Raw genomic sequence first — 27,102 nt, 5'->3', positions numbered from 1 at the left:
GGCGGGGGGACTGGACTGACCCATTTTCACACTGAGAAGGGGGGGGTTGTGAGTGAGTGGAATAATGGTGCAGCCTCTGTCTGAAGGGATTTGAGTCAAAGAACAAGCAAGTGCTGATTCCCTGCCGGCTGTTCATTTCATCCCCTCTGAGAGGGGAAAGGTACCGGGACTGATCTCCCTCTGTCTGTCCTCAGAGTAACAGCCCCTCCCCACACCATGGGCCCAGATGCAGATAGTGGCCGCTCCTATTGCCTGGCCCCGCCCCGAAATCCCAGGCCCCGCCCCTCGCTGGGTCGCATGCTCCAGGACCGGCTTGAACATGCGGCTGAGCAGGAAGTGATTCTTCTCCATCTCCCCATGGGAAAGGAGCTGCAGGTATTGTCAGTGTCTCACACCCGGGGGAGGGTCAGTAATGGGGAGAGGGACCATGGACTGTGTCAGGGCTGCTCCCGGTCTCAATGTGTCTCACACCCGGGGGAGGGTCAGCAATGGGGAGAGGGACCATGGACTGTGTCAGGGCTGCTCCCGGTCTCAATGTGTCTCACACCCGGGGGAGGGTCAGCAATGGGGAGAGGGACCATGGACTGTGTCAGGGCTGCTCCCGGTCTCAATGTGTCTCAGAGCCGGGAGGGAGGGGGGTCAGTAATGGGGAGAGGGACCATGGACTGTGTCAGGGCTGCTCCCGGTCTCAATGTGTCTCAGAGCCGGGAGGGAGGGGGGTCAGTAATGGGGAGAGGGACCATGGACTGTGTCAGGGCTGCTCCCGGTCTCAATGTGTCTCAGAGCCGGGAGGGAGGGAGGGAGGGGGGTCAGTAATGGGGAGCGGGACCATGGACTGTCTCCTGTCCCGGTTCAGAAATGGACATGAGCAGCAAGAAACTGTGGTAAAGGGGGGTAACTGTGTTTTCTTGTTGCAGGGACCCAACTTACAGAAACTCCTCCTCCTGCTGCTGCTAAATGCTGTTGCTGCTGTTTCAGGTAAACGCTGTGACTGCTCTCACATTTCAGCAGAGCTCGGGGCTGCTGGTGATATGGATTATATCAGGATTGATCTTCCTGGATGGTGCTAACCTTGTGAATTTATACAGACTGCAGTTAGCTGTCTCCTGGAAAGAACATTTGTCTGGGTGTCTGGGACTGAAATCAGTAATGTGTATATTACTGGGGAATCGTGTTAGTTATATCAGGAATTCATCTCCTGAGCTCCACCTCACATTGGGAGAACAATGACAGACTGGGATAAAAACAAGAAATTCTCAGCAGGTCTGGCAGCATCTGTGGAAAGAGAAGCAGAGTTAATGTTTCTGGTCAGTGACCCTTCTTCGGATCTAGCAAATATTCAAAATGTCAAAGGTTATAAGCAAGTGAGGTGGGGATGGGTAAGAGGTAACAAAGGAGAAGGTGTAGATTGGATAAGGCCACACAGCTGACCAAAAGGTCTTGGAGCAAAGGCAAACAATTTGTTAATGGTGTGTTGAAAGACAAAGCATTAGTACAGATAAGGTGTTAACGGATTAAATATTGAACAGCAGCAAGTAACAAACATGAAAAAAACAACAGTGGGTAAGCAAACTGAATAAACTACGATGAAATGAAATAAACAGAAGAAAAAAAATTGTAAAAATAACTAAAAATAAAATTAAAATGGGGGGCCGGCCATGCTTTGAAGTTATTGAACTTAATGTTCAGTCCGGCAGACTGTCGTGTGCCTAATCGGAAAATGAGATGCTGTTCTTCGAGCTTGTGTTGATGTTCACTGGAACACTGCAGCAATCCCAGGATAGAGATGAGAGCAGGGGGGAGTGTTGAAATGGCAAGCAACCGGAAGCTCTGGGTCCTGCTTGCGGACTGAGTGGAGGTATTCCGCAAAGCGGTCACCCAGTCTGCGTTTCGTCTCCCCAATGCAGAGCAGACCACGTTGTGAGCAGTGAATACAGTATACTACATTGAAAGAAGTACAAGTAAATCGCTGCTTCACTTGAAAGGAGTGTTTGGGGCCTGGGATAGTGAGGACAGAGTAGGTAAACGGGTAGGTATTACACCTCTGCGATTGCAGGGGACGGTGCCATGGGACGGGGACGAGGTGGTGGGGGTAATGGAGGAGTGGACGAGGGTGTCACGGAGGGAACGATCCCTTCAGAATGCTGACAGGGGAAGGGAGGGGAAGATGCCATTGGTAGTGGCATCACGCTGGAGGTGGCGGAAATGGCGAAGGATGATCCTTTGGATATGGAGGCTGATGGGGTGGAAAGTGAGGACAAGGGGAACCCTATCACGGATCTGGGAGGGAGGGGAAGGAGTGAGGGTAGCGGTGCGGGAAATGGGCCGGACACGGTTGAGGGCCCTGTCAACAACAGTGGGGGGGAAATCCTCGGTTTAGGTCATAACAGAAGCACCATCATGGAAGGTCGCATCATCAGAGCAGATGTGTCGGAGACGGAGAAACTGGGAGAATGGAATGGAGTCCTTACAGGAATGTGAAGCTTTTTAAGCAAGTAAAGTGGGGTTGGGGCAAGAGATAACAAAGGCGGTGTAGATGGGACAAGGTCAGAGAGTAACTGACCAGAAGGTCATGGAGCAAAGACAAACAGTATATTAATGGTGTGTTGAAAGATAAAGCATTAGTACAGAGAGGGTGTTAATGAACTGAAAACTATACAGCCGCAAGTACAAACATGAAAAAAAACAGTGGGTAAGCAAACTGAACAAACTAAGATAAAAATAAAACAGAACAATTGAAGAAATAAGTAACACAAAATACAAGTAAAATGGGGGCCCGTCATGCTCTGAAATTATTGAATTCAATGTTCAGTCCGGCAGGCTGTAGTGTGCCTAATTGGGAAATGAGATGCTGTTCCTCGAGCTTGCGTTGATGTTCACTGGAACACTGCAGCAATCCCAGGACACAGATGTAAGCATGAGGGCGGGGGGGTGGGGGGGCGCAAGGGGAGTGTTGAAATGGCCAGCAACCGGAAGCTCAGGGTCCTGCTTGCGGACTGATTGGAGGTGTTCAGCCAAGCGGTCACCCACTCTGTGCTTGGTCTCCCCAATGTAGAGGAGACCACATTGTGAGCAGCTAATACAGAATACTACATTGAAAGAAGTACAAGTAAATCACTGCTTCACCTGAAAGGAGTGTTTGGGGCCTGGGATAGTGAGGAGAGAGGAATTGAATGGGCAGGTATTACACCTCCTGCAATTGCAGGGGAAGGTGCCGTGGATAGGTGATGAGGTGGTAGTGCAATGGAGAATTGGTCCGAAAGCATGTACCCGAGCGTCCGGTTGCTGGCCATTTCAACACTCCCCTCCCCCTCCGCTCTCGTGCTCACATCTCTGCCCTGGGATTGCTGCAGTGTTCCAGTGAACATCAACGCAAGCTCGAGGAACAGCATCTCATCTACCGATTAGGCACGCTGCAGCCTGCCGGACTGAACATTGAGTTCAATAACTTCAAAGCATAGCGGGCCCCCCATTTTACTTTTATTTTTAGTTCTTTTTTGTTTGTTTTTATTTTATCTTAGTTTGTTCAGTTTGCTTACCCACTTTTTTATTGTTTTGCTTGTGGCTGTTCAGTTTCAGGCCATGAACACCCTATCTGTACTAATGCTTTGTCTTTCAACACACTATTAACATATTGTTTACCTTTGCTCCGTGACCTTCTGGTCAGTTACTCACTGTGACCTTGTCCTATCGAGACCTCCTTTGTTACCTCTTGCCCTACCCCCACTTTACTTGCTGAGAACCTTTCACATTTCTAATATTTGTCAGTTCTGATGAAGGGTCACTGAGCTGAAACATTAACTCTGTTTCTCTCTCCACAGACGCTGCCAGACCTGCTGAGTATTTCCAGCCTTTTTTTTTATATTTCCAGCATCTGCAGTCATTTGCTTTAATTTTAATGACAGACTGGGGGTGGACATTGTGACCAATATGTTTACAATGGGAAACACACGATTCAAAGCGATGTCCAGCTGCTCTGTGGAGACAAACATCCATTTCTGACATTTGTTCCTCAGCTGCTGTTACCGGCTGCTCCTGAAAATCCCGGTGTTCCCGATCACACTGCATCCTGAGCAAACGCATCTCCTCTGGATAACATCGACGCCGAAATATCACCTCAAACAAACATTTGTTTCACAATTCCCGGAATTAACAGTTTGGCGGTGAATCAGACTGCGTCATAAAATGGCGGCTGATTTTCCCCCGCCTTCTTCATCCTCCGCCATTGGGCGAGCCATCAGCCAATCAGCGGCTGAACACGTAACCTTGTTTATCGGTTTCTAATGGCATCAGGGACCAATAGCAATCCCGCTTTACAGTGTCGTCATATCTGCGGAAAGCACCGATTGGCGGAAGTGCAGCTCGCACATCCTTTCCCTGATTGGCTGGCTGTTTTCTCAGCCCGTCGGTTGGGCGGGGAATCCTGAGTGACAGGGCGTTGTGGCACCTGATTGGCGGCTGTCTCAGGTGCCACTGACCCGAGCAGAAACAGTTCAAAGATAAAACAGTTGAAATTTAAATATGTGTGAGGAGGTGAAAGGTCAAAGTGAATGGCCAACTTCAGAAAGTTTATTTTATTGAGGGATAACTCACATTAAGGAAGCTCTGAGAAGGAATTGTTGGGGGAAATGTTTAATGGAATAAGAAGTTGTATTTATTGTAAAGGTGTTTTTTATTTAATGAATGAATTTATTGTCTGGGATTGAGGTTTCCCAGAGGAGGGTGACAGGACGAGGAGGATAACAAGTCTTCTTTCTCTTCTGTTCCCAGTCTCACATTCTTCAATAAAACCTCACAAACCCACAACCTCCAGCCTCCCCTAGAAGGACAAGGGCAGCAGGAGCATGGGAACACCATCGCCTCCATGTTCCCCTCCGAGTCACCCACACACCGTCCCAACTTGGAGATATATCGGCCGTTCCTTCATCGTCACTGGATCAAAATCCTGGATCTCCCTCCCTAACGGCACCGTGGGAGCACCTTTACCACACGGGACTGAAACGGTTCAAGAAGACCCAGCACCACCTTCACAAGGGGCGTCTCTGGATGGACAATAAATACCAGCCTTGCCAGTGACACCCACATCTCAGGAATTAATATATCATTTTAAAATGAGGCAGCTGATTCCTTCCACTGCTTTTACACCCAGTAGATTGTGCTCCATAAGGAAGACTCTTTCTTTATATGGACAGGTCCTTATCCTGACTAACAACACCCTACCAGGAGAGTCCGGGTCGATACAATGGGTGGTGGGTTGACTCTCTGCTCCCATCGGGTACCAGTTTCCTGCTGGATGTGAACCCAGTATTCAGAGACTGGAATTCTCACCTCTGCTCACCGGGGTAGAGATAACAAGTGGGGATTATAATAGAGGTGAAAAGGCCACAGCCATGAGGACATTCAATGTGTCTCAGATACTGAAACAAGGCCAACAGCAACTAAATGGAGTGATCAATGTGTCCTGGGTACTGAAGTAAACTCACTCACAACAATGAGGAAGATCTAGTTTATCCTGAAGTATGGATTCCATTAAAAGTCGTGTGTCTTGAGGCCACAGGGACAGTCAAACATGTTCCAAATCAGAGCAACACGAGGAGAGAGCCCCAACCAACAGTTCAATGTATCTCCGAAAGGTAAATTCCAGTTTCAGTTTCTCCCATTTATACAGTGTCTTTCTCACCAATTTACACGCAACAAGTTCCCACAAATAACCATGTGATAAATGTCTGCACTAAACTGTTTTATGTGTTGGTTAAATTCTAAACATTGACAAATACACCAGGAGGATCTGGCTTTGTGGTTGTGGGATCCTTCACATCAAAGAGGGCAGACAGGGCCCTCGGTTTAACCTCTCACCTGAAAGACAGTACCTCTGACAGTGCAGCACTCACTCAGTACTGCAGTACCTTCTGACTGAGGTGAGTGTTACCCACTGAGTCATGTCTGACACGTGGATACCAGCAGCCCTCTGTTTGCCCACATAAACATCCATTCTTCATGTGAGTTTTGACAGTGAAGGTAAACGTTTGTCAGGTTCAATCCTCAATGTGGAGCCTCATTCAGGCCAGGAGAGGGTTGGAATAATTGAGTGTGGAGGTAAGAAAGGAAGGAATGAGGGCTTCAGCAGCAGATGGGCTGAGTGGGTAAAGTCTGGGAGATGTAACAGAGAGGGAGGTTCGAGCTCTCACTGATGGAGCTGATGTGGCGGGAGAAAAAAGTCTCGCAAGTCTTGCTTTTCACGACCACCGGCATCTGAAAATGCTTCCCAGCCAATGATGTACTTTTTCTGAAGTGTATTGACTGTTGTAATGTAGGAAATGCAGCAGTCAGTGTGTGCACAGCAAGATCCCACAGCCAGCAATGTGATAGTGACCACCCAGAACACCCCCCCCACCCCTCCCCGTTTCTCAGACAGCTCCCTCTGCACCGCGCCCTCCGGCAGTGCGGGGCTCCCTGTGCACCCACCCTCAAATAAAGCTTGATTTTTGTGCCCAAGTCCTGGAGAGCTACCAACTGAACCACAGCTGGATCTCAAATTCAGTGAAAGAAAACACCCTGGAAGATGTGGATTCAGTTCTGAGGAACAGTCAGAGAATAAAATAGAATAGAAACAGCACAGGGGGAGGAGAATGGAGCTGAAAGGGTGAAACTCTGTATATGTTTTTACAAAGTCTGAGATATTTCAGCAGTTTCCATTTCCTGCTTCTGCAGTAAAGGTGGTTTGTGTGATTAAATTAAACAAGTCTGTGAGGACTGCGGTGAATTTGTGGTTTTAGTAATTGAACGTTTACGATAAACAGAACCTGGTGGGCGGGCCTGGAAACCCATGCAGCCACAGGGAGAATTTGTAAACTGACCACATTCACTGAGTGTGAGTGAAGAAATGGAGACACTTCATTAACTTCATCAGTGAACTTTGTGGGCGGGCCTGGACTGATCCATTGTCACACTGAGTGGGGGAGTGTGTAATAATGGTGCAGTCTCTGTCAGGAAAAGCTGTGTTAAAAGCTGCTTTTCCCGGGAAGGGATTTGAGTGAAACAACAATCCGAGTGTCAGCTCCCGGGAAACTGTTCACTTCAGACCATGGGGGAGGGGAAGGGACCGGGACTGGGACTGGGACAGATCCCCCTCTGAATGGACCCAGACACAAAGACTGGGACAGATCCGCCTCTGAATGATGACATAGAAAAGTGTTTAATGTGACTGTCTCCGGGAGCTGGTGATTGAGGATCAGGGGCAATGGATGGAAAAGTGTTTAATGTGACTGTCTCCGGGAGCTGGTGGGAGGATCAGGGGCAATGGATGGAAAAGTGTTTAATGTGACTGTCTCCGGGAGCTGGTGATTGAGGATCAGGGGCAATGGATAGAAAAGCACTGCAGGTATTGTCAGTGTCTCACACCCGGGGGGTCAGTAATGGGGAGAGGGACCATGGACTGTGTCAGGGCTGCTCCCGGTCTCAATGTGTCTCAGAGCCGGGAGGGAGGGGGGTCAGTAATGGGGAGTGGGACCATGGACTGTGTCAGGGCTGCTCCCGGTCTCAATGTGTCTCAGAGCCGGGAGGGAGGGAGGGTCAGTAATGGGGAGAGGGACCATGGACTGTGTCAGGGCTGCTCCCGGTCTCAATGTGTCTCAGAGCCGGGAGGGAGGGGGGTCAGTAATGGGGAGCGGGACCATGGACTGTGTCAGGGCCGGGAGGGAGGGGGGTCAGTAATGGGGAGTGGGACCATGGACTGTGTCAGGGCTGCTCCCGGTCTCAATGTGTCTCAGAGCCGGGAGGGAGGGGGGTCAGTAATGGGGAGAGGGACCATGGACTGTGTCAGGGCTGCTCCCGGTCTCAATGTGTCTCAGAGCCGGGAGGGAGGGGGGTCAGTAATGGGGAGCGGGACCATGGACTGTGTCAGGGCCGGGAGGGAGGGGGGTCAGTAATGGGGAGTGGGACCATGGACTGTGTCAGGGCTGCTCCCGGTCTCAATGTGTCTCAGAGCCGGGAGGGGGGTCAGTAATGGGGAGAGGGACCATGGACTGTGTCGGCTGCTCCCGGTCTCAATGTGTCTCAGAGCCGGGAGGGAGGGGGGTCAGTAATGGGGAGAGGGACCATGGACTGTGTCAGGGCTGCTCCCGGTCTCAATGTGTCTCAGAGCCGGGATGGAGGGTCAGTAATGGGGAGAGGGACCATGGACTGTGTCAGGGCTGCTCCCGGTCTCAATGTGTCTCAGAGCCAGGAGGGAGGGTTAGTAATGGGGAGAGGGACCATGGACTGTGTCAGGGCTGCTCCCGGTCTCAATGTGTCTCAGAGCCGGGAGGGAGGGGGGTCAGTAATGGGGAGAGGGACCATGGACTGTGTCAGGGCTGCTCCCGGTCTCAATGTGTCTCAGAGCCGGGAGGGAGGGGGGTCAGTAATGGGGAGAGGGACCATGGACTGTGTCAGGGCCGGGAGGGAGGGGGGTCAGTAATGGGGAGTGGGACCATGGACTGTGTCAGGGCTGCTCCCGGTCTCAATGTGTCTCAGAGCCGGGAGGGAGGGGGGTCAGTAATGGGGAGCGGGACCATGGACTGTGTCAGGGCCGGGAGGGAGGGGGGTCAGTAATGGGGAGTGGGACCATGGACTGTGTCAGGGCTGCTCCCGGTCTCAATGTCTCTCAGAGCCGGGAGGGGGGTCAGTAATGGGGAGAGGGACCATGGACTGTGTCGGCTGCTCCCGGTCTCAATGTGTCTCAGAGCCGGGAGGGAGGGGGGTCAGTAATGGGGAGAGGCACCATGGACTGTGTCAGGGCCGGGAGGGAGGGGGGTCAGTAATGGGGAGTGGGACCATGGACTGTGTCAGGGCTGCTCCCGGTCTCAATGTGTCTCAGAGCCGGGAGGGAGGGGGGGTCAGTAATGGGGAGAGGGACCATGGACTGTGTCAGGGCTGCTCCCGGTCTCAATGTGTCTCAGAGCCGGGAGGGAGGGGGGTCAGTAATGGGGAGCGGGACCATGGACTGTGTCAGGGCTGCTCCCGGTCTCAATGTGTCTCAGAGCCGGGAGGGAGGGGGGTCAGTAATGGGGAGTGGGACCATGGACTGTGTCAGGGCTGCTCCCGGTCTCAATGTGTCTCAGAGCCGGGAGGGAGGGTCAGTAATGGGGAGAGGGACCATGGACTGTGTCAGGGCTGCTCCCGGTCTCAATGTGTCTCAGAGCCGGGAGGGAGGGGGGTCAGTAATGGGGAGAGGGACCATGGACTGTGTCAGGGCTGCTCCCGGTCTCAATGTGTCTCAGAGCCGGGAGGGAGGGGGGTCAGTAATGGGGAGAGGGACCATGGACTGTGTCAGGGCTGCTCCCGGTCTCAATGTGTCTCAGAGCCGGGAGGGAGGGGGGTCAGTAATGGGGAGAGGCACCATGGACTGTGTCAGGGCCGGGAGGGAGGGGGGTCAGTAATGGGGAGTGGGACCATGGACTGTGTCAGGGCTGCTCCCGGTCTCAATGTGTCTCAGAGCCGGGAGGGAGGGGGGTCAGTAATGGGGAGAGGGACCATGGACTGTGTCAGGGCTGCTCCCGGTCTCAATGTGTCTCAGAGCCGGGAGGGAGGTCAGTAATGGGGAGAGGGACCATGGACTGTGTCAGGGCTGCTCCTGGTCTCAATGTGTCTCAGAGCCGGGAGGGAGGAGGGTCAGTAATGGGGAGCGGGACCATGGACTGTGTCAGGGCTGCTCCCGGTCTCAATGTGTCTCAGAGCCGGGAGGGAGGGGGGTCAGTAATGGGGAGCGGGACCATGGACTGTGTCAGGGCTGCTCCCGGTCTCAATGTGTCTCAGAGCCGGGAGGGAGGGGGGTCAGTAATGGGGAGTGGGACCATGGACTGTGTCAGGGCTGCTCCCGGTCTCAATGTGTCTCAGAGCCGGGAGGCAGGGGGGTCAGTAATGGGGAGAGGGACCATGGACTGTGTCAGGGCTGCTCCCGGTCTCAATGTGTCTCAGAGCCGGGAGGGAGGGGGGTCAGTAATGGGGAGCGGGACCATGGACTGTGTCAGGGCTGCTCCCGGTCTCAATGTGTCTCAGAGCCGGGAGGGAGGGGGGTCAGTAATGGGGAGTGGGACCATGGACTGTGTCAGGGCTGCTCCCGGTCTCAATGTGTCTCAGAGCCGGGAGGGAGGGGGGTCAGTAATGGGGAGAGGGACCATGGACTGTGTCAGGGCTGCTCCCGGTCTCAATGTGTCTCAGAGCCGGGAGGGAGGGGGGTCAGTAATGGGGAGTGGGACCATGGACTGTGTCAGGGCTGCTCCCGGTCTCAATGTGTCTCAGAGCCGGGAGGGAGGGGGGTCAGTAATGGGGAGAGGGACCATGGACTGTGTCAGGGCTGCTCCCGGTCTCAATGTGTCTCAGAGCCGGGAGGGGGGTCAGTAATGGGGAGAGGGACCATGGACTGTGTCAGGGCTGCTCCCGGTCTCAATGTGTCTCAGAGCCGGGAGGGAGGGGGGTCAGTAATGGGGAGCGGGACCATGGACTGTGTCAGGGCTGCTCCCGGTCTCAATGTGTCTCAGAGCCGGGAGGGAGGGGGGTCAGTAATGGGGAGTGGGACCATGGACTGTGTCAGGGCTGCTCCCGGTCTCAATGTGTCTCAGAGCCGGGAGGGAGGGGGGTCAGTAATGGGGAGAGGGACCATGGACTGTGTCAGGGCTGCTCCCGGTCTCAATGTGTCTCAGAGCCGGGAGGGAGGGGGGTCAGTAATGGGGAGTGGGACCATGGACTGTGTCAGGGCTGCTCCCGGTCTCAATGTGTCTCAGAGCCGGGAGGGAGGGGGGTCAGTAATGGGGAGAGGGACCATGGACTGTCAGGGCTGCTCCCGGTCTCAATGTGTCTCAGAGCCGGGAGGGAGGGGGGTCAGTAATGGGGAGAGGGACCATGGACTGTGTCAGGGCTGCTCCCGGTCTCGATGTGTCTCAGAGCCGGGAGGGAGGGTTAGTAATGGGGAGAGGGACCATGTACTGTGTCAGGGCTGCTCCCGGTCTCAATGTGTCTCAGAGCCGGGAAGGAGGGGGGTCAGTAATGGGGAGAGGGACCATGGACTGTGTCAGGGCTGCTCCCGGTCTCAATGTGTCTCAGAGCCGGGAGGGAGGGAGGGAGGGTCAGTAATGGGGAGAGGGACCATGGACTGTGTCAGGGCTGCTCCCGGTCTCAATGTGTCTCAGAGGCGGGAGGGAGGGAGGGAGGGTCAGTAATGGGGAGAGGGACCATGGACTGTGTCAGGGCTGCTCCCGGTCTCAATGTGTCTCAGAGCCGGGAGGGAGGAGGGTCAGTAATGGGGAGTGGGACCATGGACTGTGTCAGGGCTGCTCCCGGTCTCAATGTGTCTCAGAGCCGGGAGGGAGGGAGGGAGGGTCAGTAATGGGGAGAGGGACCATGGACTGTGTCAGGGCTGCTCCCGGTCTCAATGTGTCTCAGAGCCGGGAGGGAGGGGGGTCAGTAATGGGGAGAGGGACCATGGACTGTGTCAGGGCTGCTCCCGGTCTCAATGTGTCTCAGAGCCGGGAGGGAGGGAGGGTCAGTAATGGGGAGAGGGACCATGGACTGTGTCAGGGCTGCTCCCAGTCTCAATGTGTCTCAGAGCCGGGAGGGAGGGGGGTCAGTAATGGGGAGAGGGACCATGGACTGTGTCAGGGCTGCTCCCGGTCTCAATGTGTCTCAGAGCCGGGAGGGAGGGAGGGAGGGTCAGTAATGGGGAGAGGGACCATGGACTGTGTCAGGGCTGCTCCCGGTCTCAATGTGTCTCAGATCCGGGAGGGAGGGAGGTCAGTAATGGGGAGAGGGACCATGGACTGTGTCCTGTCCCGGCTCAGTAATGGACATGAGCAGCAAGAAACTGTGGTAAAGGGGGGTAACTGTGTTTTCTTGTTGCAGGGACCCAACTTACAGAAACTCCTCCTCCTGCTGCTGCTGTTAAATGCTGTTGCTGCTGTTTCAGGTAAACGCTGTGACTGCTCTCACATTTCAGCAGAGTTCGGGGCTGCTGGTGACATGGATTATATCAGGATTTATCTTCCTGGATGGTGCTAACCTTGTGAATTTATACAGACTGCAGTTAGCTATCTCCTGGAAAGAACATTTGTCTGGGTGTCTGGGACTGAAATCAGTAATGTGTATATTACTGGGGAATAGTCTTCATTATATCAGGAATTCATCTTGCTTTAAGGTGCTGTGTTCACTGTGAGTGGGCCCATTGAGGGAGTGGACACAGTCGATTCACATTACACATAATGATCATGAGACCTGAAAGGAAGGCAGTTAATGTCTTCAGATTAACCCCTGTGATGTGAACAGTGGAATCTGGACACTGAGCAACACTCAGTGACACTGGGATGGGTGACTGGGGTCCAGTGGTACTGGGATGGGGTCCTGAGCACTGGGATCAGGAGTCTGGGACAGTCCTGGATCAAATAGAACTGGGAATTGCCTCTGAGCATGGGGAGTAGGGTCATCAGGATTGGGGATTGTGTTTTGGGTCCTGGGAGGGGGCAGAGTCTGGCCGTATTAGGGTGAGGAGCAAGGTCTGACAGGTTAGTGGTGGAGAGGTGAGGATCCACATTGCCTCGGCCCCTTTCAGACCATCAGGTGCTGCCTCACCCCCTACACAGTGTACTCATCCGTCATTGTCCCCCCAACCTGTCCAAAGCCCTTTCCACATCCTCGGGTACCCCCTCCCCCACCCGTTCCTGTCTTTACATTTCAGGGTCAGTTTTCTGCTCCTGAGCTCCACCTCACATTGTGCACCCCCAGTCTGTCATTGTTCTCCCAAAGGGGGGAGGTGGGCAGGGTGACCAAGATCCTGATGTGTTCTCCCAGCATGTGTACAATGGGAAACACACGATTCAAAGTGCTGTCCAGCTGCTCTGTGGATACAAATATCCAGCACAAGCTGGTTTTAGTTGAAGGCCCTTAATGCCTGACCTTTAACCTTCCCACAGAAATGAAAGCAGTGAGTTACTGATCAATGCTTCTTGTAAATCAAGCATCGCAGTGTAACCATGTGGAGCTTGGGATGGAATGTACCAGCAGGGAGGTTATATCTGTGGATAAATACTTTCAATCTTTTCCAGGTTACTCAGTTTCTGGGTTCCTTGGGGAGCAGGTTGTGCTGCCCTGTACCTACAAAGGGAATGTCCCAGTCTCTGAGTTACAGGTAATTTGGTGGATATTCAAGCGCGGAGTTTTACATAATTTTGTCGATGGGAACGATGATTTAACACAACAAGACCCACAGTTCAGAAACAGAACAAACCTGTTCAAAGATCAACTGGAACAAGGCAACTGGTCACTCATGATCTCTGACCTCAGGCAGTCAGACCAGAATGAGTATCGATGTCAGATTCTGCAGAGGTCGAGTCCAGTCTTTCATCAAGTTGTCCATCTCTCTGTAACAGGTGAGAGGATTCTGTTTCAGGTATTCTGCATTTACTCTCTGATTTTATGGGTGCAGTAGTGCAGTGGTTATGTTACTAGACTAGTAATCCAGAGGCCTGGTCTAATAATCCCGAGAACTTGAGTTCAAATCCCACCATGGCACTTTCAGAATTTAAAATTTCCAGATTTATTTTGAACTGAATTTAAATTCAGTTCATTAATGTCCCTCTCGGGAAGGAAACCTGCCGTCCTTACCCGGTCTGGTCTATATGACTCCAGTCCCACATTAACCTGGTTGACTTTTAACTGCCCTCTGACCTGCTCGGCCACTTCAATCAGTTTGTATCAAACCACTGGAAAGGAAAACAGGAATAAAATTGAACGGCCCACTGGCTGTGACACACATATTGAATCAGGACACAGCAAAGGCAAATGCAGCCCAGTTGACACTGCCATGTTCCCCTCACTGACATCTGGAGACTGGTGTCCATGTTGGGAGAGCTGTGTGACAGAGTCATCATCACAGAATCAACCCGACATCCCAGACCCCTCTATCACCATCCCTGGGTATGTTCTGTCGCACCTGCAGGACAGACCCACCAGAGGTGGGGACACAGTGGTATCCAGTCTGGAGTCAGTGACCCCAGGACTCCTCAACATTGACTCTGAACCCCATGAAATCTCACAGCTTCAGGTCAAACATGGGCCTGGAGACCTCCTGCTGATTCCCACCTACTGCCCTCCCTCAGCTGATGAATCAGTTCTCCTCCATGTTGAACACCACTTGGAGGAAGCACTGAGGGTAACAAGGACACAGAATGTACTGAGTGGGGACTTCACTTTCCATCACCAAGGGTCACTCTGTAATCCCACCACTGACCGAGCTGGCTGAGCCCTGAAGGACAGAGCTGCTAAACTGGGTGATGGAAGGAGTTAACGGTGCTATCAAGCTGCTCTCACTCTCCAGAAACGTGCTCCATCTGTCTCCAGATGTTGGGGTGCAGGAGGTGGGGTCCATAGCACCCCTCAGGCAGCCTTTACAAGACCCAGTGCACTTACCTTGAAAGTGTATCCCAGTCGCCCAGGATCCTGTGGGAATTCTCTCCACAGGTGGGTGTAGTCTGCTGGGAATGATCCTGTTGGGGGTAACTCTGGAAAACTTCCATTCTATCCCTCAAAGTGAATGCAATCCTGTTGGATTTTTCACTCTGCCGACCCTGTTCCTGATCAGTTTGACCCAAGTCTCGTTCCTCCCGGGATGTGTTTCCCTCCAGCCCGATAGAGTCTTTGAACATTTCTGCAGTTTGTTTCACACACAATACTAAACACATGATGTTTTCTTTAGAGCGAGCTCGTACACCTGTACCGAACACACCTGTACCAGGTAAATCTATTTCTAAACTACTGCATGTGTTTTTAGATTTTACATTTGATCATGCTGGATAGACAGGTAGTAATATTGGAAGGTTTGAAATGCTGTGATATTTTACCAATGAATGATTCTGTGAGAGTGAGTGATGTGGGACACCGTTACCTGTAACTGCTCCTTAAACTACCTGCAATTGTTATTTCTGTTTCTGAGACTCACCTTCCTGTCCCTCTGATACAGAACTCTGAGGATTCCTGCTTCCCACTAGCATCAGTGTTTCTGGGAGTCTGTGAAAAGATTCGGTACAATTTTAACCGAACCCTCCAGTTGGGAAACTGGGATTGGTGCAATGCTAATTGAGGTCAACGGCAAGTAATATTGACCCAGTTGTAAAACCAGCGTTAAATTGTAAAAATGTAGATATTTACTTGTTTCAGTGTGTGACACGGAGATGTTTCCATTTTAAAAATGACAAGAATAGTGTACACTGTACTGGAGACTTGTCATTATAAATACTGCATTGCTGACCTTTAACCTTCCCACAGAAATGAAAGCAGTGAGTTACTGATCAGTGCTTCTTGTAAATCAAGCATCGCAGTGTAACCATGTGAAGCTTGGGATGGAATGTACCAGCAGGGAGGTTATATCTGTGGATAAATACTTTCAATCTTTTCCAGTTTCTGGGTTCCTTGGGGAGCAGGTTGTGCTGCCCTGTATCTACAAAGGGAATGTCCCAGTCTCTGAATTACAGGTAATTTGGTGGATATCCAATCGTGAAATTTTACACAAGTTTATCGATGGGAACGATGATTTAACACAACAAGACCCACAGTTCAGAAACAGAACAAACCTGTTCCAAGATCAACTGGAACAAGGCAACTGGTCACTAATGATCTCTGACCTCAGGCAGTCAGACCAGAATGAGTATCAGTGTCAGATTTACAAGAGGATCGGTGAGCACTATCAATGGCAACAAACTGATTCAGTCCATCTCTCTGTAACAGGTGAGAGGTTTCTGTTTCAGGTATTCTGCATTTACTCTCTGATTTTATGGGTACGGCAGTGCAGTGGTTATGTTACTCGACTAGTAATCCAGAGGCCTGGACTAATAATCTAGAGAACGTGGCTTCAAATCCCACCATGGCACTTTCAGAATTGAAATTCAGTTTAAAATAAATCTGGAAATATAAAGTTGGTCCCAATAAAAGTGACCATGAAGCTGTTGGATTGTTGGAAAACCCAACTGGTTCACTAATGTCCCTCTCGGGAAGGAAACCTGCCGTCCTTACCCGGTCTGGTCTATATGTGACTCCTGTCCCACATTAACCTGGTTGACTTTTAACTGCCCTCTGATTTGCTCGGCCACTTCAATCAGTTTGTATCAAACCACTAGAAAGAAAAACAAGAATAAAACTGGCCCACTGGCTGTGACCCAGGAATCGAATAAGGACACAGCAAAGGCAAACCCAGCCCAGTCAACACTGCAAAGTCCCCCTCACTGACCTCTGGAGACTGGTCTCCATGTTGGGCGAGCTGTGTGAGACAGTCACACTCACAGAATCAACCCTACATCCCAGACTCCTCTATCACCATCCCTGGGTATGTCTTGTCCCACTGGCAGGACAGACCCACCCGAGGTGGGGGCACAGTGGTATACAGTCAGGAGGGAGTTTTTTATTCTTTTGCTGCATTTTCTGACAATTCATCCACTAGGTGTCGCAATACTTGCATATGTGAAAATGCAGCCTGATCCACTGAAACGTCGCTGTCTGTGACCTTTTTTGGCAGCTGCCAGTAATAAAGATGGCGACGCTCAATTTATCACAAAACAAATGAAACACAAATGCCCACAGTGGCTGTGATCACTGCCTCCATCACACCCCCAACAGTACCTCGCTCCCTCCTGCCATCGCCATCTCCATCCCACCCCCAACAGTACCTCGCTCCCTCCTGCCATCACCACCTCCATCCCACCCCCAGCAATACCTCGCTCCCTCCTGACATCGCCATCCCACCCCCAGCAGTACCTCGCTCCCTCCTGCCATCGCCACCTCCATCAGTACCTCGCTCCCTCCTGCCTTCGCCACCTCCATCCCACCCCCATCAGTACCTCGCTCCCTCCTGCCATCGCCACCTCCATCCCACCCCCAGCAGTACCTCGCTCCCTCCTGCCATCGCCACCTCCATCAGTACCTCGCTCCCTCCTGCCTTCGCCACCTCCATCCCACCCCCATCAGTACCTCGCTCCCTCCTGCCTTCGCTACCTCCATCCTACCCCCAACAGTACCTCGTTCCCTCCTGACATCACTACCTCCATCCCACCTCCATCAGTACCTCGCTCCCTCCTGCCTTCGCCACCTCAATCAGTACCTCGCTCCCTCCTGCCTTCGTCACCTCCATCCCACCCCCAACAGTACCTCGCTCCCTCCTGCCTTTGCCACGTCCATCCCACCCCCAGCAGTACCTCGCTCCCTCCTGACATCACGACCTCCATCCGACCCCCAGCAGTACCTCGCTCCCTCCTGACATCGCCACCTCCATCAGTACCTCGCTCCCTCCTGCCGTCGCCACCTCCATCAGTACCTCGCTCCCTCCTGCCATCATCGCTGCCTACCGCAGCAGTCTACTCACCACTTGCTCCTGGCATCGCTGCTTCATTCCCTCTGCCATCCCTCTGCTCCCCTCCCCCTCTCCTCCCCTGCTTATCTTTTCTGTCTCTGTGCGAGGAAGAAAGGCAGCAATCGTGGGGTGGCAGAGGGAGTGGGGAGGCTGGAGTGAATGGCCCACAGATAGGTGGAGGTGTGAAGTGTGGAGTGAGTGGGTGGGGTGGGGAGGGGAGATGAAGCGAGGCTGGGGGTGAGCGGTGAGCAGACATTGCAGTACACAATGATGTTTGAGCGTAGACATGAATAAGTCCTGGTAAACCGGGTGCTGACGTAGACTGCACATGGGCAGCACTGTACTAACAGCAAGACTCTGATCTGCACATGTGTGAAGCTGGGAGCACTCTGATGTTGGCAGTGGGTTGCATTGTCAGCAGTCACTTTGTTTTATTTTATTCATGTTAGTGGGATGTCTGCGTCACTGGCCAGGCCAGCATTTATTGCCCATCCCTAATTGCTGTTGAACTGAGTGGCTTGCTCGGCCATTTCAGAGGGCAGTTCAGAGTTAACCATATTGCTGTGAGTCTGGAGTTACGTGTAGGCCAGACCAGCAGATTTCTTTCTCTGAAGGACATTCATGAACAAATCGACTGTTTTCATGGTCACCATTATTCTAGCTTTTTATTTTAAATTACTGATTTTATTAATTAAATTCAAATTTCACCATCTGCTGTGGGTGGGATTCAAACCCCTGTCCCCAGAGCATTCACCTGGGCTCTGGAGTACTAGTCCAGTAACAGTCCCACTACACCCCACCGGTTCCCCATAGGCCCCAGGACTCCTCAGCATTGAAGTCAGTGGAAAGTAATACTGATCCCACTGTAAACCAGCGTTCCATCCAATCCTGTGGTTTACCCAAACGGCAAATTATTTTAAATTCCTGCTTTATTTCAGCGGGCTGTTGGGTTTAATTAAAGGGAGGCTGCTGCTGGTCAGGGTCTGGTTATCTCCATTGGAAACCATATATTGATCACATTGTGGGTGTGTAAGAAAGTCGAGCTGTGGGGTGGCTTCCTGTGTCTGCGGCTGTTTATTGGTGTTTAATCTCCCACATCCCTCCAGGACTAGAATTGACCAGGGATGTGTTTGTACTGGGGATGGTTCTGAAACACTAGGTGCTGACAGTCTCTGCTGTTAGTTTTGTTTAGTGTGTCGCAGTCTGTTAACGGCTTCATTCTGTCTCTAGGTCCTGGACCCTCTACTGGAGCAGTAGTTGGATTGGTTGTCGGAATTCTTTTTCTTCTTCTTCTTCAGGGATTTATAGTTTTCATAATCCAAAAGCGACAAAGATGGTGAGTTCTAGAATGTTCTGCAGTTCCCATTGTTAATTCTAGTTTTGTTTTATTCTATTTGGTGTTGTGGAAATGTTGTGTACACTGATACACTTTGTGCTGTGTGGGATGTTTCAATGCTGCATTATCCAGTCACTTCCAGCTTGTTGTCATCCTCTAGCTAATGAACTGAAGGTGAAGAGCAGGAATGTGCGGCTCCCTCTATCACACAGTTAATAGACACTCGCCTAATCTCTGCAGCAAACAACTCACCAGCCTACACCTAAAATCCCCTTGGCCCCTCTCCTCTGACTTTTCACCAGCCTCTGATCCTTGCTCTGTTCCCCAGTCACTGACTCCATCCCCCTCCCTGGCCACTGTCTGAGGCTGAACCAGACTGTTCACAACCTCTGAGTCCTATCAGACCCTGAGCTGTGCTTCTGACTCCATATTCTCCCCATCACTCAAATCCCACCTACCTCCGCTTCTGTGATATACCCTGTGTCCACTCTCATCCCTTGACCTGACCATCAGTGCTTTTGATCACTGACAATAAAATATGTTGCATTTCTCTGCCTCCCTCAACATCCACATCTCCCTGCCCATCTCTTACCCATCTGCCAGTTGTGGGGGGGAAACTATTGCAGATTCTCTAACTCTGTCCTCTGACTCTTTTTCCCCCATCACAATATTTCTGCCTCCGTCAGCCTGTTTGGTCACTGCTGGGTCGGGTTTGATCACATCAGGGAATGTCCTGTCCATCTGTGACTCCTCTCAATAATTCAGGATCAGTGTGGAGAGTACAGACATTCCCAGCCTCCTCCTGTCTGATCTGATCCCCATCATCTTCAGCTCAGTGTTAACCGAGATCCTCGTCAATTCTTCTTAATCTCCAATGTTGAGGTGAGCTGTCATTTTTCTATTGGTCTGGTGCCTCGGTCAGCACAGGTCCTGTGGAGTGTCCAGCTCTTGCCCATTGCCTCCTCTATAAGCCTCCTCTCCTCTACACTCTGTGCTCCATCACCGTGCAGCTCCTGTGACCCATTTTCCAGCTGCCATTGGTGCCCAGGATGTTGAGTGTAATTTAATCGGTCTGTGCTCCTGAACAGCTCCTTTACACACTTGTACAAAGTGTTGGATTCTTTTAATGTAACCTGAACTCTGCTGTTTTTTTTCTCCCAGGAATTGTGTTCAAAAGCATCACAGCATCAATCAAAATGAAGCATCTCATGTCGTCCCTTTGACAGGGGTGACTTGTTTAGGTCACAAGGTCCCATGTTTCACAACAGCACCTGAGCATCAGAATGGAGCAGCTGGAGAACAAAACCTTCTGGGGAACGGGGCTGTCCAGCACTAACTGAGTTTACACTGCACTGAGCCTGGGTCGGGGAGGGGAAAATCAGCCCAGTATTGTGGTTATCCAGTGAATCCTGGTGGAAAGTCTGAGCTCAGGATCGGGATCAACAATCACTTCCCACTCTGCACAAACCCCTCTGACCAGCAGAGTCTTGAGATAATCACCCAGTGACAGTGTTGTCCCTTTACTAGAAAACCTGTCCGATTGATATTACATTATATCTCAGTATTACTGATACACACTGTGTCCAAACCCAGTCTCAGGAACACACAGGACCAACTTCAGCTGTGAAACCCATTGATCACTCCCTGTGTGAGATGGTAACTTCCAAAATATCCTCTTTATGAGCGAGTGGTTTTATGAAAGTGACTTTTAAAAAATTATTTAATAAAATAAAGGAATTTAAAATTAAGCTAAATGTTTTTCACTCAAGAAGACAGTGAGGGATGATTGGCAACGGTTTGTCACCTGGTTGGGCTCGGCTTAGAACAGAAGCCATGGCAAAGGGCAGAAATTGACAAGCCCAGTAACAACAGAGAACATCTGGGTGGGCAGAGAACTGCCAAGCTGTTTGGTTGTCAGTCAGTGCATGTGTGTGATACCTTCTGGAAGGAGACAAAAGTCAAGTGCTACTAAAGTGCCAAAGAAGGACAGAAAAAGGAAAGAATTCCAAGGAAGAACAGAAGACTACAACCCAGTGCTTTTACTCTCAATTCCCTCAAAGACTCTGAAGTTCAGCATGTTAATTTGTCATGTTCCTGCATTTTAACAAGGCCAGCTAAATTGCTTTTCAACACTGCCTGAAGAGAACTAATTCTGGAAGTTTCTGTAACAGTTGCTTAGACGTTGGACTGTCTGCTTCTTTGGTGCAGTGAGTCTCATCTGCTATTCTTTTTGGGGTGGACACGTGATCTATTTGTGTTTTTGTCTGTAACAGAGCTCTAATCTAAAAATTCTTTTTCTTTTTCCAGTTAACTGATTTATGTATAGGAATGTGTGAGTGTGAAGGAACTAAGGTAAAGGGGACATTTTAAAATCTAATGTTGGATATTTAAAAATTTGATCTGTGATATTATTTTACTGCATTACTAGTTAAGAATTGTTTTATAATCTGTTAATTTTGTTTAGTAAAGAAACCTGGTTAGTGTGTTTTATTCTGGGGAATTGTTTCAACAAATGGAAAACTTAAAGAATATATTGTGATCTGTGGAGAAGCGGGACTGAATTAACAGTGCACTCCTCCCGCCTCGGTCCAAACAGTGGGAACATCAGGTAGTTTGTGATGCATTTATTAACCTGTTCTCAGTGTGGGTGATACTGGCAGGGCCCCATTTATTGTCCATCTGTACCTGAACCACTGCAGTCCTTGTAGCGATGGTTCTCCCACAGTGGTGAACATGGGAAGAGGCTTCAGAAACTCTCTGTGCAGCAGCATCCACTGGGCAAAACCAGCAGCGACATTATTGCCAGTAACTGTTTATATACCGATTCCATCTTCTAGATATTTTATAGATTGAAACTGCCTGTGGCTTCTCCAGTCTCCACATATTATATTGGGCGGCCAGTTTTTTCGGCTGTGTTGACACAATGGGCTGAATGGGCTCCTTCTGTGGTTTCTGTTACTGAAGTCTCTCACCCTGGAACCATTCTAGTAAATCTCCTCTCCAAAGCCTTGACATCCTCCCTAAAGTGTGATCCCCAGACTCAATACTCCAGCTGAAGCTGAAACTGGTGAATTTATGAAGGTTTACCAGAAAGTCCTCACTTTTGCACTCGAGCAATATTTATTAATTCAAGGATCTGTGCCTGTTCACCAGCTTTTAATGATTTGTATATCTTGGACTCCGATCTCTCTCTCTCTGCAGTCCAGGTCCTCATTGTCACTGTTTTTATGTGTAATTTATACTGTAAATATTTTATACATGTTTTCTACAATTGAAACTGAGTCCTATAGATTTTGTCTATATCTGTACCTCTATTCTGTATAATTAATGTTACTTTTCTATATGTAATTTTTGATTTAATCTCTGATTAAAGAGAAGTCAGTGTTAATATTAGTGAATGTACAGTCTTGTTATGTTTAATGACTCTGTCTGTCACTGCCTGAACAGAGATGCTGCTGTGTACAGGCAGGAAGTCTCTTGATCCTAACTGGAGTGAATTGAATTGTCTGATGACGGTATCTGTGATTGTGGGATCTCAGGAAGAGGCCGGGATGGATCATCCAGTCGGCACTTCCAGCTGAAGATGGTTGTGATCACTTCAGCCTGGTCTTTTTCACTGGTGCTGGGCTCCCCCATCACTGAGGATGGGGATGTTCATGGAGCCTCCTCCGCCTGTTGTTTAATTGTTCCCCACCGTTCAAGACTGGATGTGGCAGGACTGTCGAGCTTTGATAGTGTGAGCATTTCTGGTACTCTCTATAAAAGAAAGAGTTTACATTTATATAGCGTCTTTCACCACCTCAGGACATCCCAAAGTGTTTCACAGTCAGGGAAGTACTTTTTCAAATGTAGTTACTGTTGTAATGTAGGAAATGCAGCAGCTACCTTGTGCACAGCAAGATCCCATGAACAGCAATGTGATAATGATTCAGATCATCAGTTTTATTTAAAGTGATGTTGGTTCAGGGCTATTGACCTGAATGGGGCATGTAGGGGGAGAGAACTCAATTAAACAATAGTTACAACTCAGAATGAGGCTGTTCAGCCCATCTAATCTGTGTTGGCTCTCCTATTTATTCTGTCAAATCCTTTAATTACCTTAAACACAGCGATTAGATCACCTTTTAATTTTTGATAGAAAAGGGAATACAAGCCTCGTCTGTGCAACCTGTCCTTGTAATTTAACCCTTTTCACTCCAGTATCATTCTGCTGAATCTGCACTGCACCCTCTCGGGCAATATATCCATCCTGAAGGGCGGTGCCCAGACTGAACACAGTGACTCCAGATGGGGCCTAACCAGATCAAACCCCTCTGACCCAGCATTAGATCAATCAGGAGGTTGACAGAGTAACTCATTATCAGGGATCCAGACTTGTTCCTCAACACCTGATCTTCAGGAACCACTTCCCCCAAATCCCTTTTTTGTACAAATTTTAAATATATTGTCCAATCAACATTACACACCAAAACGAACTCGTTTATGGCCAAGACCTTCGTTCCAGACCGTTCTGCGGTCTCCAGGCCCTCTCTGGTGTTACACTGGATGTAGACAGGCTATTTGACTGTGGGAGGCATCACAGCCCAGCTCCTTCCCCGAGACAGGCGCCAAGATTTCAACAGGAGAGACAGAGATCAGGAACAGGAAATGTAGGAAGTGTATAAAACATTATATATGACAGCAGTCAGATCCATAATGATTGAATTGAAGAGATAGATATGAAGAGAGGCTGTGGGATATTTCAGTTTAATGTCAGACACTCGCCACTGTAAAGATTAGAAATAAGAATCAGCTGTGAGGCAATGTGGACTCAGCTGATATTGTGTGAGATTGCTGAGCTTTTCTATTTCTAATGCAGAGACTGTGTGAATTCTATCTGCAATCCATGCAGACACACAGGAGCAGTAGTGTGAAGCTTACACACACACACTCGGCAGTGTGAGCCTGACACACTGGCGCCAGGAGAAGCCCTTGCCGCCAAGGGGCGGGGCCGGGGGGCGGGGCGAGAGCTGAGTGACAGTCCGGCTCGGCCGCTGATTGGGAGGCTGGCTGTGACCCCGCCCCCCCCGGCGCGAGCAGAAGCCGTTGGAGGGAGAAGGGGTTGAAGTGAATGGAATGAGAGAATGGTGAGAGCAGAGGAGGAGGCCATTCGGCCCGTCCTGTCTGTGCTGGCTCTCTGTCAGAGCAACTCAGCTAGTCTCACTGCCCCCCCCGCCTTTTCCTCCCCTAGCCCCCGCACAACTTTACTCTTCACATCATTATCCAATTCCCTTTTGAAAGCCACCATTGAATGTGCCTCCACCACACTCTCAGGCAGCGCATTCCACATCCCAAACACTCGCTGCCCAAAAAAGATCCGCCCTCCCCTCATGTCGCTACACGGTTAGTTAATGAGGTGACGAGTTAGAACTGCTTACCCGGTCAGCAGGGCCTGACTCAGGTCTTTGGAATTGGTTTTTACTTACACACCAAGTGAGCAGCATGGAGGCCAGCACGATGGCGTACTGCTGCGACAGAGTACTTCACTCGGACAATTTGGTGAGTGAGGGAATTCGGCGCAGGGAGGGAAGAGGTGCTGTTCTGGTCTTTCACAAAACAAGGAGTGATCGAGAGAGGGAGAGGGAGACAGTGAGACCAGAGAGCTGAAGTCCAGAGGCATTAATTAGATAAACAGGTAAATGATTAGTTAGTGAGTTTTAAGGCTTCTTTTTCTCTAAACTACGTCAGTGGTTTAAACATAGAACTGGGAAAGTATAAGTAGTGTATTAAGGTTATTATTTCACGTGTTAAACTACGTTATAAAATTACAAATAATCATTGATTAAAGACTTCAGTTAAATAAATAAAATAAGGCTAGTTTAAGATATAGCAGAGCAGATTGTGTGTCTGGACTGCAGAATGTGGGAGTTTGTGGACAGCGAGACTGTCCTGAGCAAACACGTCTGCAGGTGATGTCTCCATCTCGAATCTCTCCGGCTCAGAGTCATTGAGCTGGAGAGACTCTGACACATAAGAGAGGGGGAGGAATTTCTGGACAGTTTTATCCAGAATACACCCCAGAGGAAAACACAGGTTCAGGAAAGGGAGGGTGTGACTAATACGGAGCTGGGTAGTGGGGATTTAGGAGAGGTTGAGAAGGAGGTCCCGCAGACACTGGCCCTGTCAGGAGGCTGTCCAGGGGAGGGGAGAGAAGAATAGAAATGTGATAATAGGAAACTCGATAATTACGAATCTCACCAGAGCAGATGGTGAAATTTGAATTCACTTAAATCTGGAATTAAAAAGCTAGTTTAAAGATGACCATTACCGATTGTTGTAAAAACCCATCTGATTCACTAATATCCTTTCGGGAAGGTAAATCTACCGCCCTTACCTGGTCTGGTCTGGTCTACAAGTAACTCCAGACCCACAGCAATGTGGTTAACTCTTAACTGCCCTCTGAAATGGCCGAGCAAGACACTCAGTTTTATCAAACCTCGACAGCAAAATTACAGGACAGAACTGTGGGTGTAAATCCACCACATGGACTGCAGCGGTTCAAGAAGGAAGCTCACTGCCACCTTGTCAGGGACAATTAAGGATGGGCAATAAATGCTGTCCTTGGTAACAGTGCCCACATTCCAAGAATGAATAATTTAAAATTGAGGAAAAGAATGACCTGTTTCTCTGCTGTATCTCCAATGTAATCCGAAACAATGAAATTGAAAAGGGTGTCAGGAGGTGAAAGGTCACACTGACCAAATTTAGAAAGTTCAGTTTATTGAGGGGCAAATCACAGTAAGGAATATCAGAGAAGGAATAATTGGGGTAAAGTGTTTATTGGAATGGGAAAAGCAGTTGTATTTATTGTAAAGGTGTTTTTTATTTAATGAATGAATTTATTGTCTGGGATTGAGGTTTCCTAGAGGAGGGTGACAGGACAAGGAGGATAACAAGTCTTCTTTCTCTTCTGTTCCCAGTCCCACATTCTTCAATAAAACCTCACAAACCCACAACCTCCAGCCTCCCCGAGAAGGACAAGGGCAGCAGGAGCATGGGAACACCATCGCCTCCATGTTCCCATCCGAGTCACACACACACCGTCCCAACTTGGAGATATATCGGCCGTTCCTTCATCGTCACTGGGTCAAAATCCTGGATCTCCCTCCCTAACGGCACCGCGGGAGCACCTTCACCACACGGGACTGAAACGGTTCAAGAAGACCCAGCACCACCTTCACAAGGGGTGTCTCGGGATGGACAATAAATACCAGCCTTGCCAGTGACACCCACATCTCAGGAATTAATATATCATTTTAAAATGAGGCAGCTGATTCCTTCCACTGCTTTTACACCCAGTAGATTGTGCTCCATAAGGAAGACTCTTTCTTTATATAGACAGGTCCTTATCCTGACTAACAACGCCCTACCAGGAGAGTCTGGGTAGATACAATGGGTGGTGGGTTGACTCTCCGCTCCCATCGGGTACCAGTTCCCTGCTGGATGTAAACCCAGTATTCAGAGACTGGAATTCTCACCTCTGCTCACCGGGGTAGAGATAACAAGTGGGGATTATAATAGAGGTGAAAAAGCCACAGCCTTGAGGACATTCAATGTGTCTCAGATACTGAAACAAGGCCAACAGCAACTAAATGGAGTGATCAATGTGTCCTGGGTACTGAAGTAAACTCACTCACAACAATGAGGAAGATCTAGTTTATCCTGAAGTATGGATTCCATTAAAAGTCGTGTGTCTTGAGGCCACACGGACAGTCAAACATGTTCCAAATCAGAGCAACATGAGGAGAGAGCCCCAACCAACAGTTCAATGTATCTCCAAAAGGTAAAATTCAGTTTCAGTTTCTCCCATTTATACAGTGTCTTTCTCACCAATTTACACACAGCAAGTTCCCACAGGTAGCAGAGAGATAAGTGACCAGATAATCTGTTTTGTGTTTAGGTTAAATGCTAAAAATTGATAAATAAACCAGGAAGGACTCACCTAGGTGAGGGTTGGAATATTTGGCCTGCTGTGTTGTGGCCCTTTCTCTGTTGCTACATTCACTGTGTAGGAAGGCTCGATGCTGGGAGCAGAGCCTTGTTAAACAACTCCTTTAGATTCAGCAGCTTATTTAACATTGCATCTCAGCCTGATCCTGATGTCCAGCAGGAGTTTCCAGACAGGGATCAGGACAGGAACACCAGCCACTCATTCCCCTCTCACTCAGAGTACTGAGATCAATATTAGCTGCTGCTCTGGCTGAGGGATCTTTTCCCTTAGGGCACCAGATGGTCCTTTAGCCACAGGGTCATTGGAAGGGCTGGGATATGGTGTTCATACCAAGAATAATGAAAGGATGATAATTCTCCCACAGAAATACAGAGTCACAATCTCACAAAAACAGGGATGGGTGAGAACCAGCTT

General features: G+C 49.8%; 2 protein-coding genes across 6 annotated transcripts in view; both read left to right on the top strand.

The window, feature by feature from the left end:
• The first annotated feature begins 201 nt into the window (after positions 1 to 201).
• LOC137352754 (myelin-oligodendrocyte glycoprotein-like) lies at positions 202 to 22,091 on the top strand. 5 transcript variants are annotated; one of them, XM_068018532.1, is made up of 8 exons: positions 357 to 375; positions 4,771 to 5,633; positions 11,875 to 11,938; positions 13,071 to 13,394; positions 14,720 to 14,758; positions 15,421 to 15,747; positions 18,593 to 18,698; positions 19,860 to 22,091. In XM_068018532.1, exons 2-8 carry the CDS (start codon positions 5,619 to 5,621, stop codon positions 20,032 to 20,034), a joined length of 1,050 nt encoding a protein of 349 aa, XP_067874633.1. In that variant the 5' UTR covers positions 357 to 375; positions 4,771 to 5,618; the 3' UTR covers positions 20,035 to 22,091. The 5 variants fall into 5 exon arrangements, with proteins under 5 accessions (XP_067874630.1, XP_067874635.1, XP_067874632.1 ...); XM_068018529.1 differs by lacking the exons at positions 4,771 to 5,633; positions 11,875 to 11,938 and adding an exon at positions 918 to 978 and having other exon boundaries at positions 202 to 375; XM_068018531.1 differs by lacking the exon at positions 4,771 to 5,633 and having other exon boundaries at positions 330 to 375.
• A 3,590-nt stretch (positions 22,092 to 25,681) lies between these two features.
• The window catches only part of LOC137352763 (myelin-oligodendrocyte glycoprotein-like), a 38,207-nt gene continuing 36,786 nt past the window's right edge, over positions 25,682 to 27,102 (top strand). Inside the window, exon 1 of the mRNA XM_068018560.1 lies at positions 25,682 to 26,520. Within this exon, the coding sequence (XP_067874661.1) occupies positions 26,506 to 26,520 (15 nt within the window). The 5' untranslated portion in view covers positions 25,682 to 26,505. The remainder of the gene's footprint in view (positions 26,521 to 27,102) is intronic.

The sequence above is a fragment of the Heterodontus francisci genome, chromosome 39, assembly GCF_036365525.1.
Source record: "Heterodontus francisci isolate sHetFra1 chromosome 39, sHetFra1.hap1, whole genome shotgun sequence".
NCBI classification, from domain to species: Eukaryota; Metazoa; Chordata; class Chondrichthyes; order Heterodontiformes; family Heterodontidae; genus Heterodontus; species Heterodontus francisci.
This window is presented reverse-complemented; position numbering and strand designations above follow the sequence as displayed.

What these genes read in the sequence shown, in the direction of transcription:
- LOC137352754 (XM_068018529.1), top strand. Translation starts at nt 217, where the DNA reads ATGGGCCCAGATGCAGATAGTGGCCGCTCCTATTGCCTGGCCCCGCCC. An exon ending in TGCTGTTGCTGCTGTTTCAG is followed by an intron (nt 979 to 13,070) that starts GTAAACGCTGTG and finishes AATCTTTTCCAG; the next exon opens with GTTACTCAGTTTCTGGGTTC. An exon ending in ATCCAAAAGCGACAAAGATG is followed by an intron (nt 18,699 to 19,859) that starts GTGAGTTCTAGA and finishes TTTTTCTCCCAG; the next exon opens with GAATTGTGTTCAAAAGCATC.